Here is an 18,826-nt window from a genome sequence, read left to right as displayed (position 1 = left end):
ATCCTGGGGTTAGGACTGTTGAGCAACCAGAGGGGGCCTGTCAGGAGGCTTGAACGAAAGCCTTCAGCCCTGGCCAGGGGAAAGAGCAGGCTAAGTCCCTATACCACTGAGGTTCTAGCTCGAGACTCACAGCTCTCATAGAGGAGTCAGGGTATGGATTTAATACAGGGGCTATTGACAGAGGAGTGTGTAAGGTCAAGGGAACCAATTTGGGCAGTGAAGTGCTCAGGGCCTAGCTGGAGTGGGAAGCCTTTACCCTCCCTAGGTCTGGAGAAGCAGGGAGGGACTGGTCTTATTGGAGCCCAGTAGAAGTGCTGTAGCAGTGGCAGCAGGTAGGGAGAGAGCAGGGAGAGAGGAAGTAGAATCCATACCCCTATCTTTCACTGCTTCCCATTGTCTGGACCCACCCGGAAGGTAGAGAACGAGGAAGCTCAAGAAGTGGTGTAATCTGCAGAGGTCAGCCTCCCAGGGCAGAGAGCTTGGTGTGAAGGGCAGAAGATGGGTCTTGGGGGACAAATGGAGAAAGAGCCAGCACAGTCTGTTACCAGAGTAAAGACTTGTGCTCTGGTGAGCAAATGTCACAGCCAATGTTTAAGGCCAAGTCAAGACTAACAGCTCCTGAAGCTTGGTCTGCTGGATGTCAGGACTGGTCCCTCTGACTCCAGTAGGACTCACCTATGTGTGATCCTCACATAGCATCAGCTGGTAGAACTGGGGACCAACAACAAAAAAGCAGAATTTTCAGAGAGGACCGTGGTAAGTAGCTAGCCCAGCTTTGATTTGGTGAGAACTTTCCCTGTGTGGACGGGCGGAAACTTATTGTCACCCACCAGGGCTGCTGAGTGTGGCCTGTAGCCTGGATTCTCAGGAGCTGCCTTAGCTGGGCCTCTGCCTGGCCCCACCTCAGCCATTGGAGTAATTTAATTCTCACTCCATTGTGTGACTATCTATGGTCTCAGCGTGTTGCCTAGAGCTGTCACGGCCTAGAGACCCCAATTCCATTCTATTGTGCTTGCTCACAGATGGTAACTGTAAAACTGGCAAAAGAGGCCCCACTGTTTAGAGCCTGCCTGGTTAATCTCAGAAGTCACGTTTTAAAAAATAATGCTAAATCGGATCTCATATAAACTTTATAATTCACACTGTGTGACTGGCGTCTTATCTTTGGACATTTCTGAGAAAAATTGGATGTGGCTTCTTTTTATGAGCACTGGCACTGCAGAAACATTAGCAATTGGCTCTGAAGTTTTCTCTTGTCATGACAGGATGATATATAGCCTTGGTATTGTAGAATAAGGAACAGTAGGGTACACCTTGGTATCTATCTTTGGACACCCCACTTGAAGATCTTTTGGTATTTAGAGGGTGGAATACCCTGTGGCATTTTATTTTCCCAACCATATTGTGGCAATAAGTATCATTACCAATTTATAAATAGGAAGCTAAGACTCAAAGGCATTCCTAAAGGTCTAGATTATGTAGTCAAGGGCTAGTGCCAACTCTTTAAGCAAAATTATGTCTAATATTGCAGGTTGAATTTAACAGTTGAAATAAAAGATTATTAACCTTTCTCATTGATCTTCCCTGGTGTTGCACATGGTAAAGAATCCTCCTGCAATGCAGGAGACCCAGGTTCAATCCCTGGGTCGGGAAGATCCCCTGGAGAAGGGAACAGATACCCACTCCAGTATTCTTGCCCAGAGAATCCCCATGGACAGAAGAGAAGAGCTTGGTGGGTACAGTCCATGGGGTCACAAAGAGTCAGACATGATTGAGCAGCTAACACTTTCAGTCATTCTCATTAGATTTAAAAAATACCTGGTAAACACATACTGATTATGTAACACAAAGCAATGACCTAGTAGGGAACAATACTGCCAGAATCCACTGTCATTTAAAAGGTTTGGTGATGTCTACTTGAATTGTATAAATAAGCTTATCACTAAAACTAAAAAAATTCATGTCTCCTTGAAAACTTTACTTGCCCTGTAATGCAATTTCAAGGAAAGGTTTTCTTGTTTAAAAGTAACAACTTTTAGCTATACTCACACAGTTGAAAACTCGCCTGGAGCTTGGTGTAGGGCAAAGAAATACAGTTGTGAAATATTGGCATTATAGTAAAGACAGAAATGGATAGAAACATAAACAGGTCTCCTGGTTTTATATATGAGGTTTTCCTTATGTCATCAGAATGCTCTTGATTATTTTAGCAAGTATTTGCAAAATTTCTTCCTCAAATTAATTTCAATTTAATTTACTGAAATTTAATTGTTTTTATGATTTCTGTCAACTTAATTTGATTATTTCCGAGGTCATGTCAACCTAGTAGAAGAAAGAAAATCCAAGAAAGCAGCAATTTCAGTTCATACAGCACTGGATTTTTCTACAAATTCATAGATAAAAAGCATCCTTTTTTTTTTTTTATTGAGCGAAGGGGGAGTAATAGAGTGAAATCACTAACATGACTCTAGCAGCCTTACATTTGGGAGGAATAAAAATAACCTTGTTTCAGTGAAGCGTGGAATTTAATTGGCTCCTGATCTTTTTCCCGTATGCATCTGGTGGCCAGTACTACAGTAGAAAATTTTAAGCTAGAAGGAGACATAATCCAATTAAATTTCCTTTTAAAAATGTCAAAGCAAATAAATCCAGGGCCTATGAGCTCACACACAGCTTTGCTGTTCTCACTGGGCAGCTGCTGTTTACTGGGTTTCTATCCAGTGCCATCTTTGCTTCCCATTTCAAGGATATGTGGTTTTACAGATTGGCAGCTACGTTTTTTTTTCACCATTGATGAACAAGTAATTTATTGCCAACTTCTCTGACATCTTAAGTAGCTCCAGTGACAGCCAGATTGAAAGATGTCATGGGGCCCTCTTGCAGACAATGATTTCCAGCCATTTTAGAGTCATGATTTTGTATTACCATTGAATTTCACTCTGCATCTCGTAGTTCTTCCTTCTTCCAGAAAATGCTATGTGGCACATACTGTTTACGCTCCAGATTACACTGAATTTTGCTTTGAGATTTATGTACTGTCTCTAGAGTTATCTGGCAGTCACACTGGAGACTCTGGATCCATCCACAGTTTGTCAAGAAGTTGCTTTGTTCCAAGCTGTTCCGGGACTTTCATAGACATTCTATTAATTTTGATAAATACAAAATTGCATACTATCTTTGTTTGACTTCCTCTGGAAGCTGACTCAGAGACAACAGATTTGCGTGTAAATAGTTTTTTGGACAAAGTGAAGGGAATGCTAGCAAGGGAGCAGGGAAGTGAGAAATGGAAGAGCAGAAATATATGGCATATTATCAAACCAGTAAAAATGGGAATGACTGGGACTTAATGTCTGTGGGAAACACAGGGATCCAGTAACCTGATATGTACATCAGGGTTATCCCCTCCATCAACTCCTGTCAGTCATCGTTTGACAGCTGCTGCTGAAGTGGGGGGAAATAATGGATTCCCAGGCACTTGTGGCACATCACGTGTGTGTGCAAGTCACTGCAATCCTGTCCAACTCTTTGTGACCCCATGGACTGTAGCCCGCCAGGCTCCTCTGTCCATGGGATTCTTTAGGCAAGAATACTGGAGTGGGTTTCTGTACCCTCCCTCCAGGGGATCTTCCCAACCCAGGGATCAAACCCGCATCTCTTCTGTCTCCTGCATTGACAAGAGGGTTATTTACCCATTAGCGCCACCTGGGAAGCCCCCGTGGCATGTCACAGGGACAACCAAAGCAGGCCCCAGAGGCCAAAGGGGAGCTCTCGGGCAGAGGAAGGCAGGTGCTGATGGTTGCAGGTTAGGTTGGTGTGCACCAAAGTTGAAAGGGGGAGAGGAACAGGAGGGATAATGGCAGAACATCTGATACATACAGGTATTTAAGATTCTGATCCTGCACCTTTAGGGAGGCTGTTTTACAAAAACACAAGCAGGCTTATCCTCATCCAGAATAGGAGGGATTGACTGCTGTGGATGAACTGTCCTGTTGTAAAATCACCATGCAGTTATTTCCACTTAAAACTTGTGTGGTGCTGGGAAACAATATAATCTGAAGTTTTTTTCGAATTTTATAGCGTGGGATGAATAGAAGGTCAGTGAGGACAAAGAATATTTTTAACTCACTGCCCAGTCATAAATATTATGTAATGATTGGAACATTTGCAGATTTATTAGAACAATTAGGCAATGGTAGTGAGGGGATTTCTCATGTTACCAAGTGAAAGAAAATGAAGTCGCTCAGTCATGTCTGACTCTTTGCGACCCCATGGACTGTATAGCCTACCAGGCTCCTCCATCCATGGAATTTTCCAAGAGTACTGGAGTGGGTTACCATGTTACCAAAGACCTCTAAAAGAGATTGGCCACGTGATTCCTTTCAGTTCAGTTCAGCTGCTCAGTCGTGTCCAACTCTTTGCAACCCCATGGACTGCAGCACACCAGGCTTCCCTGTCCATCATGAACTCCCAGAGCTTACTCAACCCCTGTCCCTAGAGTCGGTGATGTCATCCAACCATCTCATCCTCTGTCATTCCCATCTCCTCCTGCCTTCAATCTTTCCCAGCATCAGGGTCTTTTCCAATGAGTCAGTTCTTCGCATCAAGTGGCAAAAGTATTGGAGCTTTAGCTTGAGCATTAGTCCTTTTGGTGAATATTCAGGACTGATTTCTTTTACAACTGACTGGTTGGATCTCCTTGCTGTCCAATGGATTCTCAAGAGTCTTCTCCAACACCACAGTTCAAAAGCATCAATTCTTCAGCACTCAGCTTTCTTTATAGTCCAGCTCTCACATCCATACTGACTACTGGAAATACCATAGCTTTGACTAGACAGACTTTTGTTGGCAAAGTAATATCTTTGCTTTTTAATATACTGTCTAGATTGGTCATAGCTTTTCTTCCAAGGAGCAAGCATCTTTTAATTTCATGGCTGTACTCACCATCTGCAGTGATTTTGGATCCCCAGAAATAAAGTCTGTCACTGTTTCCACTGTTTCCCCATCTATTTGCCATGAAGTGATGGGACCGAATGCCATGATCTTAGTTTTCTGAATGTTGAGTCTTAAGCCAACTTTTTCACTCCCCTCTTTCACTTTCATCAAGAGGCTCTTTAGTTCTTCTTAGCTTTCTGCCATAAGGATGGTGTCATCTGCATATCTGAGGTTATTGATATTTTTCCTGGCAATCGACTCCAGCTTGTGCTTCATTCAGCCTGGCACTTCAAAAGATGTACTCTGCATATGCAGGTCAAGAAGCAGCATTTAGAACTGGACATGGAACAACAGACTGGTTCCAAATCAGAAAAGGAGTACATCAAGGCTGTATATTGTCACCCTGCTTATTTAACTTATATGCAGAGTGATTCCTTTAGGTGGACCCAATTACAGACAAAATTATGAAGAAAATACCTTTGCCCTCTACTTTATTAATGCCCCATTCCCCTGAGTTTCTTAAATCTTATGTCCTGCTTCCTTCATCTTTTGGATCCCAACTTGATTACTGTTAGTCCATTTAAACTAGTACTGTGAACATCTGCCTGAAATTGAGGGTTAGTTGCAATTCTAGTACCAATTCCAATGTGTGTTTTCCCCCATAGCAAGCAGTTCTTAGCAACAGCTGAGTCTCCTACAGGTCAGCTCAGTTCTAATACTGTCTACCTGGAGATAGTATCAGATCCCACAGGCTAAGGGCTCAGTCCTACAGGACTACCTCTCCGCCTTCAGATGTCATTCACAAGTCCAAGTTGTCACCTGTGCTTCTGAACAAAGGGCTGTGGATTAGAGGTTCCCATGTCCTCCTCCTTAAGTGAAGTCGCTCAGTTGTGTCCGACTCTTTGCGATTCTGTGAATGTAGCCTACCAGGCCTCTCCATCAATGGGATTTCCCAGGCAAAAATACTGGAATGGGTTGCCATTTCTTTCTCCAGGGGATCTTCCCAACCCAGGGATCGAACCCAGGTCTCCTGCATTGTAGACAGATGCTTTACCATCTGAGCCATACTTGACTCGTTGTCCTCCTCCTTGGGTTTGAGTAATTTGCTTGAGCTGCTCACATAACTCAGAAAAAACAACTTACTTACTAGATAACCTCATGTACGGATGTGAGTTGGACTGTGAAGAAAGCTGAGTGCCAAAGAATTGATGCTTTGAACTGTGGTGTTGGAGAAGACTCTTGAGAGTCCCTTGGACTGCAAGGAGATCCAATCAGTCCATCCTAAAGGAGATCAGTCTTGGGTGTTCATTGGAAGGACTGATGCTAAAGCTGAAACTGCAATATTTTGGCCACCTCATGCGAAGAGTTGACTCATTGGAAAAGACCCTGATGCTGGGAGGGATTGGTGGCAGGAGAAGGGGACGACAGAGGATGAGATGGCTGGATGGCATCACCGACTCAATGGACATGAGTTTGAGTAGACTCCGGGAGTTGGTGATGGACAGGGAGGCCTGGTGTGCTGCGATTCATGGGGTCACAAAGAGTTGGACACAACTGAGTGACTGAACTGAACTGAGCTAATATTCTTCAAAAATCCCTTTTAAGAAAATTGCAACATTTTCCAACATATGATAAAATCAGGGATCTGTTGATTGGTTAACTCTCTCCTTCATGCAAGGTACAAAGAAGAGCCTGGTAGATGAAAAGAATAGGTATTTAAAAATCAGACTGACTTCAGCTCCAGCCTCAATACTTTGGGAGTTTGCATAAGTGATTTAAAGACTCTGGATGTCAGATTCCTTTCCTGTAATTTGGTATACTATTAATATCCACTGGGAATTATGCTTGGATACACTGACTCGATGGACGTGAGTCTCAGTGAACTCCGGGAGTTGGTGATGGACAGGGAGGCCTGGCATGCTGTGGTTCATGGGGTCGCAAAGAGTCGGGCACGACTGAGCAACTGATCTGATCTGATCTGATAGTGGTGTCTAGACCAGCACTGTCCAGTAGCATTTTCTGTAATGATGGAAATGCTCTGTATTTGCATTGTCCAATACAGTGGCCACCAGACTAGTGCAAAATGTGGCTAATGTGAATGTGGAACTAGGCTTTTTATTTCAATTAATTAATTTTTTAATATGGCAAATAGTTGGGAAAATAATGGAAACAGACTTTATTTTCTTGGGTTTGAAAATCACTGCAGATGGTGACTTGCAGCCATGAAATTAAAAGATGCTTGCTCCTTGGAAGAAAAGCTATGACCAACCTATTCAGCATATTAAAAAGCAGAGATATTACTTTGCCAACAAAAGTCTCTTTAGTCAAAGTTATGGTTTTTCCAGTAGTCATGTATGAATGTGAGAGCTGGACCATATAGAAAGCTGAGTGCCTAAGAATTGATGCTTTTGAACTGTGATGTTGGAGAAGACTCTTGAGAGTCCCTTGGACTGCAAGGAGATCCAACCAGTCCATCCTAAAGGAGATCAGTCCTGAATATTCATTGGAAGGACTGATACTGAAGTTTAGGCTCCAGTACTTTGGCCACCTGATGCAAATACTGACTCATTGGAAAAGACCCTGATGCTGGAAAAGATTGAAGGCAGGAGGAGAAGGGGACGACAGAGGATGAAATGGTTGGATGGCATCACTGACTTGATGGACATGAGTTTGAGTAGGCTCCCAGAGTTGATGATGGACAGGGAAGTCTGATGTGCTGCAATCCATGGGGTCGCAAAGAGTCAGACATGACTGAGCGGCTGAACTGAACTGAACTGAACCTGTTTATTATGAAAGGATATAAATCAGGAATGGCTTCCCAGGTAGCTCAGTGGTAAAGAATATGCCTGCAATGCAGGAGACTCGGGTTCAGTCCCTGGGTTGGGAAGATTCCCCTGGAGAAGTAAATGGCAACCCACTCCAGTGTTCTTGCCTGGGAAATCCTGTGGACAGAGGAGCCTGGTGGGCTACAGTCCATAGGGTCTCAAACAGTTGGACACGACTGAAGCAACTAAACATCATAAGTCAGGAACAGGTAGATGGAGGAAACAGGCGTGAAGCACAGTGTGGGGCAAGGGCGCAGAGTTTCCATTCAACTCTGGGCTCAACTACTCTCCCCACACCTCCATGTGTTCACCAGCCTGGAAACTCTCCAAACCCTGTACATTTGGTGTTTTATGGAGGTTTCATTAAAAAGGCATGATTGAGTAAATCATTGGCTGTTGGTGAATGAAGTCACTTTTCAGCCCCTTGCCCCCACCCTGGAGTTATGGGGTGGGGAGTGGAGGTGGGGCACTGAAAGTTCCAACCTTCCAATCATGTGGTTGGCTCCTTTGGCAACCAGCCCCCATCATTAAGGTGCTTTTCAAAAATGTCACATTAACATAAGAAACGAGACCCTATCACTGTCATAACTTAGGACATTCCAAGAGTTTTAAGCTAGTGGAGGTGATAGAATTCCAGTTTAGCTATTTCAAATCCTAAAAGATGATGCTGTTAAAGTGCTGCACTCAATATACCAGGAAATTTGGAAAACTCAGCAGTGTCTTCAGGACTGGAAAAGGTCAGTTTTCATTCCAGTCCCAAAGAAAGGCAGTGCCAAAGAATGTTCAAACTACCGCACAATTGGACTCATCTCACACACTTGCAAAGTAATGCTCAAAATCCTCCAAGCCAGGCTTCAGTAGTATGTGAACCGTGAACTTCCAGATGTTCAAGCTGGTTTTAGAAAAGGCAGAGAAACCAGAGATCAAATTGCCAACATCCGTTGGATCATCAAAAAAACAAAAGAGTTCCAGAAAAACTTCTACTTCTGCTTTATTGACTATGCCTATGCCTTTGACTGTGTGGATCACAACAAACTGTGTGAAATTCTTAAAGAGATAAGAACACCAGACCACATCACCTGCCTCTTGAGAAATCTGTATGCAGGTCAAGAAGCAACAGTTAGAACTGGACATGGAACAACAGACTGGTTCCAAATTGGGAAAGGAGTACATCAAGGCTGTATATTGTCACCTTACCTATTTAACTTATATGCAGAGTACAGCATGAGAAATGCTGGGCTGGATGAAGCACAAGCTGGAATCAAGATTGCCGGGAAAAATATCAATAATCTCTGATATGCAAATGACACCACGCTTATGGCAGAAAGCTAAGAAGAACTAAAGAGCCTCTTGATGAAGGTGAAAGAGGAGAGTGAAAAAGTTGGCTTAAAACTCAATATTCAGAAAACTAAGATCATGGCATCCAGTCCCATCACTTCATGGCAAATAGATGGGGAAACAGTGGAAACAGTGACAGACTTTATTTTCTTGGGCTCCAAAATCCCTGCAGATGGTGACTGCAGCCATGAAATTGAAAGACTCTTGCTCCTTGGAAGAAAAGTTATGACCAACCTAGACAGCATATTAAAAAGCAGAGACATTACTTTGTCAACAAAAGTCTGTCTAGTCAAAGCTATGGTCTTTCCAGTAGTGATGTATGGATGTGAGAGTTGGACTATAAAGAAAGCTGAGTGCTGAAGAATTGATGCTTTTGAACTGTGGTGTTGGAGAAGACTCTCGAGAGTCCCTTGAACTGCAAGGAGATCCAACCATTCCATCCTAAAGGAAATCAGTCCTGAATATTCATTGGAAGGACCGATGCTGAAGCTGAAATGCCAATAATTTGGCCACTTGATGTGAAGAATGGACTCATTTTAAAAGACCATGATGCTGGGAATGATTGAAGGCCGGAGGAGAAGGGCATGACAGAGGATGAGATGGTTGGATGGCATCACTGACTTGGTGGACATGAGTTTGAATAAGCTCCATGAGTTGGTGATAGACAGGGAGGCCTGGTGTGCTGCAGTCCATGGGGTCGCAAAGAGTTGGACACGACTGAGCGACTGAACTGAAGAGTTTTAAGAGCTCTGTGCCAGAAATGGGGACAAAGCCAAATATACATTTCTTACTATAAATCACCAGATCATATTGCCAATGTATAAATATTAGGTTCCTCAGGCACTACAAACTCAGATATTTAGGCAGAAAACATCATTTCCATCTAGAACCTGGAGAAAAGTGACAAAGGGAAATAAACTTGAGGGAAGTGGTATTGATTTTTGAGAAAGGGCATAGCGGAGCTGGAGCTGTCAGGAAAGCATTGTGTGAGCCACAGGATTTAAAGTGGTCAGAATTAAAAGAAATGGACTATTGTTGGGGGTGGGAAATCATTTCCTCCCACCCTTCTAGGTTCTTTTGGCTGGTTTAATAGTTAAAATGAGTTTAAGATGGATTAACAGAAGAAATAAAAATTGCTTATATATGGGGAATCCATATATAAGAGATTCCAAAGACAGGTAAAATGAGTTATAGATGTCATTCTTGACTAAAGGACCGAGGAGAAGGGGTTAGGGGTCTGGGACTGTAAAAGGAAAGGGAAGGAAGCAATTCCCAGGAAGATGAAAAGAGCAAATGTTTGGTAAAGAAATCTTTTCTGGGCCATGCAGAAACAATGGAACACAGAAATTTGAACAAGCAGACTTTGCTCAGTTCCTCCCTGTCTACTTCACATGTAGTTATCTACTCTCTTGGAACAAACCCTTTATCTAAATTCTTTTAGGCAGTTAAGGGGGAGGTAAAAGCTCTTCCTGAGTCTTTTGTTTCTTAAAAATAATCAACTTAAAATAATCCTCATGCCAGAGAGGCACATTTTGGGGTGGCAGATTTTGCTCCCATACATTATTTTTTCATCTTAAATTGTCCTTAACTTCAAATCTCAGGGCATTTTCCTTGAGTTTCATTTATCCAGGTTTGGCTTTTTGCTAATAAATTTCTCATCTCCAAACTCTTGAGTTATCATTATTCCAATATAAGTTCTTCTCTTTCTTTTTCTCTTGTTGTTAGGATTTAAATCATGATTTTTTGCTCAAAAATCAAACAAAAATTAAACCAAACAGTTCAAAAATTTTGCTGCCAAATAAAGAATGAAGATCTTCTAATACTGACCTGTTTCGTGAGAGAAGATAATTTCATTGTAATGTTATATGTTATATAATGTGTTTCTTTTTTTGTATTGAAAACTTCTGTTTAAAAAAAAGCCTGTCAGGAAATAGTGATTGTGAATGTACATATCTGTACAATGTTCTTCTATAACATGGTAAAATTAAGAAATACAGTCAGCCCTCCATATCCACAGATTCACCCAACCATGGATCAACAGTATTTGGAAAAAAAAGATCTGGAGAATTCCAAATAGCAAAGCTTGAATCTGCCACACACCAACTATTTGCATAGTGTTTACATTGTATTTACAGCTATTTCCATGACATTTACATAGTATTAGGTATTTTAAGTAATCTAGAGATGATTTAAAATATACAGGAAGATATGCATAGATTATATGTGAATACTCCACCACTTTATGTAAGGGACGTGAGCATCCTTAGATTTTAGTATCTGCAGGAGATCCTAGAGCCAAGATACTGAGGAACTACTCTATTACTTAAGAGTGAAAATTGCTTAAAGTCTTATAATGAAATTTTTGAGGACATGTTGAATAGTTGAATTGAATGACTTGATCTTAGCCTTCATTGATTAAAAAGATATATATACACATACACACATAAAATACACACACATTTTGTATATGCACATGCAGACACACAGTGATTTACTACTTTAGGGCATAGGAAAGACATTTCTTGAAGTTCCATGTAGTATGAATTACACAGAATACACCCTAGGAGTTGATTTAGCCATCATCCATCTGAATAGTTATTTCCTTCTTTACACAGCTGGTTGGGTAGTCTGGGCTCAACCTACAGCATCCAACAGGAGGCATCCTTGAAAGAGAAGTATAGTGTCCCTTCAAGAATCACAGTTTTTTATACTTAACTATTCTTGTTGAAAATGATGGGACTAAATGTAGCCATGTAGGATGAGAGCCAGCTGCTTCTGAACAGGCCTGCTCCTTCCCTGGGATTTGGAGGATAGCCCAGCAGATAAGCAGAGCTCTGGAGCCCTCAGACTGGGGTTACAGTCCAGACTCCTCCATTTACTGGCAGTTTGACTTTAGACAAGCTGCTTAACCCTTCTCTTGCCTCAGTTTCCTTTTATGTAGGTGAGTATCATAATAATACCTACCTCTTAGGGTTTTCTGCTGTTGTTCTGTTCAGTTCAGTTCATTTCAGTCACTCAGTCATGTCCAACTCTGCAACACCATGGACTGCAGCATGCCAAGCTTCCCTGTCTTTCACAAACTCCCAGAGTTTACTCAGACTCATGTCCATTGAGTCAGTGATGCCATCCAACCATCTCATCCTCTGTTGTCCCCTTCTCCTGCCTTCAATCATTCCCAGCATCACGGTCTTTTTAAATGAGTCCATTCTTCACATCAAGTGGCCAAAGTATTGGCATTTCAGCTTCAGCATCGGTCCTTCCAATGAATATTCAGGACTGATTTCCTTTAGGATGGAATGGTTGGATCTCCTTGCAGTCCAAGGGACTCTCGAGAGTCTTCTCCAACACCACAGTTCAAAAGCATCAATTCTTCAGCACTCAGCTTTCTTTATAGTCCAACTCTCACATCCATACATCACTACTGGAAAGACCATAGCTTTGACTAGACAGACTTTTGTTGACAAAGTAGTGTCTCTGCTTTTTAATATGCTGTCTAGGTTGGTCATAACTTTTCTTCCAAGGAGCAAGAGTCTTTCAATTTCATGGCTGCAGTCACCATCTGCAGGGATTTTGGAGCCCAAGAAAATAAAGTCTGTCACTGTTTCCACTGTTTCCCCATCTATTTGCCATGAAGTGATGGGACCGAATGCCATGATCTTAATTTTCTGAATGTTGAGTTTTAAGCCAACTTTTTCACTCTCCTCTTTCACTTTCATCAAGAGGCTCTTTAGTTCTTCTTAGCTTTCTGCCATAAGGATAGTATCATTTGCATATCTGAGGTTATTGATATTTCTCCCAACAATCTTGATTCCAGCTTGTGCTTCATCCAGCCCATCATTTCCTCATGTTGTACTCTGCATGTAAGTTAAATAAGCAAGGTGACGATATACAGCCTTGACGTACTCCTTTCCTGATTTGGAACCAGTCTGTTGTTCCATGTCCAGTTCTAACTGTTGCTTCTTGACCTGCATACAGATTTCTCAAGAGGCAGGTGATGTGGTCTGGTGTTCTTACCTCTTTAAGAATTTCCCACAGTTTGTTGTGATCCACACAGTCAAAGGCTTTGGCATAGTCAATAAAATAGAAGTAGATGTTCTTCTGGAACTCTTGCTTTTTCAATGATCCAACGGATGTTGGCAATTTGATTTCTGGTGCCTTTTCTAAATTCAGGTGTTGACTTAAAATCAAATAGATTGCTGGACACTTCTCCAGCGAAGATGGGTTTATTTGCAATTATCAGAGAATTGCCATGGGGCCCCAAAGAGTTAGACATGACTTGGCGATTAAACAACAACAGGAAGAGAAGTGCATTTTGGGGGTCTGCAGCCATGGTAAGCCATGTGCAAGTTCCTTCATGGCAAGGGAAGGAGAACACTTGAGAGGAAAAGGAAATTGGAAAAGTGGTAGCAAACAAAGGGTCCATATCTTTTCATTGGCTGTGTCCTTACCAGCAAAGAAGAGTTGCTCTTCTTCTCTTGTGTTCTGCTTATAATGAAGGGCATGGAGGCTTCCCCTTCTGGTCTCCTGACTCTATTTAACTGAAGTTTCTGTTTATTAGTTTTTTAAGCTGCAGCAATTAAGTAGCTCAGTATATCACTTAAAAGAATACCTGTCATATAGTGAATAACCAGTAAATTTATAATCATTGTCATCATCAATCATCTCTTAAACTAAGAATTTATGCTTCAGTTAGAGATGCCAGTTCTTGATGCTCTTTGGATTCTGATTCTGCATCATCATTATTAATTATCACAGTTTTACATATAACCCATGTTTCAGTGACTTCCACCTCTGTGCCCATTTCTGGAGTTTAGGTCTGTGCTATACAGAACCCTGTTTCCAGATATTTACCAGAATCTTTACCTTGCTGTCTTAGGGGTACCTCAAATTAAAATGTCCCAAACTGAGCTTAGTTTCTCCCCATGATCATTATTTCCCAGTTAAAAATGTTTAAAACTTATCTTCTTTGTGCTTTTCTATTTTCTTTACAATGTTGCCCCCACCACCACCACGTCACTCAATTCTTGTCTACCCAAAACCTCAGAATGTGAACTTATTTGGAAATGGAATCTTTGCAGATACAATTAAAACACCTACTAAAAGTTAAAATGAGCTCATACTGGATTAGAGTGGCCCCTAAATCCAGTAATGTTGTCATAAGAAGGCTATGTGATGACAGAGACACACACAGACACACGGAGAACAAGATAGAGGCAGAGAATGGAGTGATGTATCTACAAGCCAAGGAACTCAAGGGATAGCTATTAACTCCCAGAAGCTAGGAGAGGGGCATGGGACAGTCTCTCTTAGAGTGTCCAGGAAGAACCAGCCCTGACAGCACCTGGATTTTGGACATCTGGTCTCTTCACGGTGACAGTGCATTTTGTGGCTTTAAGCCTCTCAGTTTGTGGTAATTTGTTACGGAAGCCCTAAGAAACTAATACAGACATCATCAGCTGTTACCAAATTTAGAAGTCTTAGAACCATCCTTATCTGTATTAGTTTATAAGATCACGGAGCATATTGAATTAGGGGGCCTAACCTACTCCAGGATGACTGCATCGAGCTAATTACATCTGCAATTCTGAAATATCAGAGGGTTAGGACTCCAACTTGTCTTTTTTGAGGGGACACAATTCAACCTATAACTTGACCTCTTTCTTTTATCACCACTTCACATCAATCACCTTCCAGGTATTGTATGTTCTACTGTGGCAGAGTCTTTCAGATTTAGTTCTTATTCACCCCAGGCTCAGCTGCACTGGTTATGGCATAGTCATCTCTCCCTAGGATTATTGCAGTAAACTCCAAAGTGATTGTCCTCCTTCCTTTCATTGTTCATACATCCAATGATTTGCCTAATAAACTTCTAATCCAGTTTCACTGAGATCCACTGTTGACTTGCCCTAGCCATAGCATAAAGCATAAACTAGCACAGAAGGCCTCAAGTTTGGCCCCGCCTTTTCCTTCCAACTGCCTCTCTTCTCGCTTTGTACTGTGTACCCCAGACCAACCAGGATACTCACCCTTTCTTGAAAATAGATTTTTTTAGGTCTCCAGGCCTTTGCTTATACTATTCTCTATGCCTGGAATAGCCTTCATCACTTTAATCCCCTGCTTAACTGCTTGCTGCTCAAGACTTCCCTGGTGGCTCAATGGTAAAGAGTCTGCCTGCAATGCAGGAGATGCCGGTCCTTGGATTGGGAAGATCCCCTGGAGATGTAAATGGCAACCCACTCCAGTATTCTTGCCTGGGAAATCCCATGGACAGAGAAGCCTGAAGGGCTACAGTCCATGGGGTCACAAAGAGCTGGACACAACTTAGTAGCTAAACAACACATCAACAAACTGTTCCTCATCCCATAAAGCCCAAGTGAAATATCACTTTCTCAGGTTGCTTCCACATCACATAGAATTATGGAGCCCTTACCTGTATTTCTGTCGTACCTTGTGACTCCAGATACTAATTTGGCACTAGGAAAGATTTAACAGCTCTTATATACAACGATTAACCTTGACAATAGAAAAAGAGGTAGGTGTAGTTATGGACTCACCCCCCCCCCGCCATTGATAATAATATTAATTAGCCATTGCAGCATAAATAAAAGTATGTGTATGCCTATGTGTATATAGATTTATATATACAAGATTTTTGAAATCTCCTTGACATGTTTATTCTTACATAATTGCATTTTGTTACAAGCCACCTTAGCCAAATAATTCTTAAACCTCCTTAGAGTGAAGTTGTTTAACAAATATATATACACATATATGTATCACATAATATGTGTGTGTGTGTGTGTACGCATGCGCAGTCAGTCACGTCCAACTCTTTGCGAGTCCATGTACTGTAGCCCAGTAGGCTCCTCTGTCCTTGGAATTTTCCAGGCAAGAATACTGGAGTTGGTTGCCATTTCCTTCTCCGGGGGATCTTCCCCACCCACAGATGGAAGCCAGGTCTTCTGCATTGGCAAATGGATTATTTACCACCGAGCCACCTGGGAAGCCCGTGATGTATCATGCATGCATGTGTGGGGGCTTTCTCCACCTGTGTGGTTCTGGGACCAGCAGCATCTTGGGCCATGTTCTTCTCATGGTGATGGCAGAGGTACAAAGGCCAAGCCAAACCATTCTAGCACATTAGGGCCTCTGTCTGTGGTATATCTGCTAGGATAACATAGGCCAAAGGCAGTCATGTGGCCAAATTCATGTCAAAGGGAAAAAGGACTCCTTAGGAAACAGGATGCCATAGGAGGTTCGGGAAATTCACATGGCAAAGAGCACAGTATATATAATTCTAATACAGGGAATGACAAAGGATCGAGTATAAGAATGCAATCTACTGCAGAGTCCTGATGATCTGAAAGTCAATGAAATGTCTGCTTGGAAAATAAACTACTTAGCCAAGAGCTTATATAAATGACAAGGAACAAACAAATTGATGTTGCATTTATAAAATTGCAGTTTCAAATGTAGTTCTAATTATATCCTTCTTTGTGTTTTTTTTTCCCCAGAGATGTGAAGATGAGTGGCTTGAGATGCCATCACCTATTCCTGTGAAATACATTTACTATTTAAACCTTTTAAAGGATGTGTTTGGCTTAGGAGAGTAGTAACCATGCAGTTTTGGTTAACTTTCTTTGATTTTCTAATTTCCTGCTTTAATTTTTGCCAAGTTTATTTCAGTAGATATAATTCCATTAAACAAAAGAGACAAGGTTCATATTGAATTAAAATCCATATTCCAAAATTAATCTCCTTTTGTCATTTCATGTTTTCAGAACCTCATATTGCTGATGTACCTGCACTATTAAAAATGCCATTTAAAGAAACATTGAGCATTTTTATTATATGTGTGATTTATTAATACCAAGAATCTTACAGGAATTTTCTATCCAATGTAATTTGATTCATTACAGCACAAAAAGAAAATGACTTTTGACAGCTATATAAGACAATATAAAATCAAATTATATCAGAACAATAAGTTGTGATTCTATTAAACATTTTTTGAAATCCTTTTGACAGACACTTCTTACATAATTAAACTTTGTAGCAACTCACCTTTTCAAAATAATCCTTAAACCTCTGTAGAGTGAAGGTATTTATTTTTTCTGACATTAACAAAGCTACAAGAAGAAAAAAGACCCTTCCCCTACAACATACAAACACACACACACACACACACACACACAATTTGAGAAAGTAAAATATATGCAGTTATTTTTTTAAAACTTAACAATTTAGGAATATATTGTTGTTGTTTAGTCACTAAGTTGTATCTGACTCTTTAGCAACCCCACAGACTAGAGCCCACCAGGCTCTTCTGTCCATGGGATTTCCCAGGCAAGAATACTGGAGTGGGTTGATGCATGTGTATGTAATTATAGTATGACCAAAACTGTATTATGTCTGAAATATTTAAGGATGTGAATGTTGAGGGTCCTGAGAGGTTTTTTTGGTTCATTATGTACACATACATAACCACCCAAAGGTTTTAATATTCTAAGACTGTAACATGTTTCCCTTTTGCTTTTCTCTAGTTCTCTTTTTCTTCTAGGACTATACATTATGAGTCTCAGCAGAACTTTTGTCATGTAGTGCACATTTGATTACACCTCACAATCACGGACCTCTGGGAATTCACTGTGAGAAGTTTGTCTCAATCTACCCCGTTCTTCAGTGTTGGGTGCTGAGTATCATAAACCCAGTTGCCTGGTGTTTTTAGAGATGATGGAAGCCTGTGGAGAAGGATCTCTGACACTGACCCAGGGACTGCTCTGAGAGGAGGAAGAGGAACTGACGGCATCTTAAGGGCCCCTTCTATCTTCTTATTCTTTCACTCTATGTTTGCAGTGTTTTGCCTGGAAATGAGCTGGCTTCTTGACACTCAGATGTACCACTTTGCTCGACAACAATGACTGCTTCATTTTTAAAATTTGAAGTTCGTCAGTAAACCATTTCTATATATAAACCTAGGATAGTTCTCCATGTGCCATTGTTAAAATAGATCTCATAGGATTTTCCAATAAACTCGAATACTCAATTTATATACTAGAACCATTTACCCATAAAGCCTAATTTTGACTTCTTGATTTTTGTCCTAGGTTTTTTTTTTTTTTAAGACAGCTGACAGTGCCAAGCTATTTTGTCACTTTGAGATTTTCCATTCCCCAGAGAGCAAGCTTTTAGAAGGATGACACTTTCCTGGAACTTTTCAGGCTGACACATTCGTCACTTACCTATTCAATTCTTCAGTCAGTTGTCTTTCCCTCAAGATTTTAAATGTGTAGATAATTTAGCCCTGGTACAGGCTTGTAATAAAGTTCATTTGAGAAGTGGGAGGAGAAAAGGGAAGGAAGCAAGCCAGTGATATGCTCCTGAGTCTGTAGGGTGACAGCTGCTTGTTCTGATACATACATGTGTGTGTCACTGCCCTGGTTATTCACAGAACAAGTCCACAATTAGCAATTAAATGGCCATTATAAGAGTCATGTGGATAAACATGATACATTGTAGTCATACAGACACTTTATATAATTATTCTTTTTATAACAGCCATATACTGAAGGAGATTTATAATTTAGAGATAATATGCCCATTAGTAAAGTTTATGACCCAATAAACAGCCCCCATTAGTTAATAAATGCCAAAGCCATAAAAACAAAGATTATTAATAGAATTTTTGTACCTCCCTCTTTTGCTGGTGGTCTCAAGACACTGAAGGGAAA

General features: G+C 41.1%; 1 protein-coding gene across 3 annotated transcripts in view; it reads left to right on the top strand.

Annotated features, from left to right (window-relative positions):
- Nucleotides 1-16,917, top strand: part of EFHC2 (EF-hand domain containing 2) — a 248,550-nt gene extending 231,633 nt beyond the window's left edge. For all 3 annotated transcript variants that reach the window (XM_025275981.2, XM_006075332.3, XM_044936622.1), the window contains one exon: nt 16,610-16,917. In XM_025275981.2, coding sequence (XP_025131766.2) covers nt 16,610-16,708 — 99 coding nt within the window. In that variant the 3' untranslated portion in view covers nt 16,709-16,917. The remainder of the gene's footprint in view (nt 1-16,609) is intronic.
- Nucleotides 16,918-18,826: the final 1,909 nt, after the last annotated feature.

Source organism: Bubalus bubalis, chromosome X (genome assembly GCF_019923935.1).
Source record: "Bubalus bubalis isolate 160015118507 breed Murrah chromosome X, NDDB_SH_1, whole genome shotgun sequence".
Classification (NCBI taxonomy): domain Eukaryota; kingdom Metazoa; phylum Chordata; class Mammalia; order Artiodactyla; family Bovidae; genus Bubalus; species Bubalus bubalis.
This window is presented reverse-complemented; position numbering and strand designations above follow the sequence as displayed.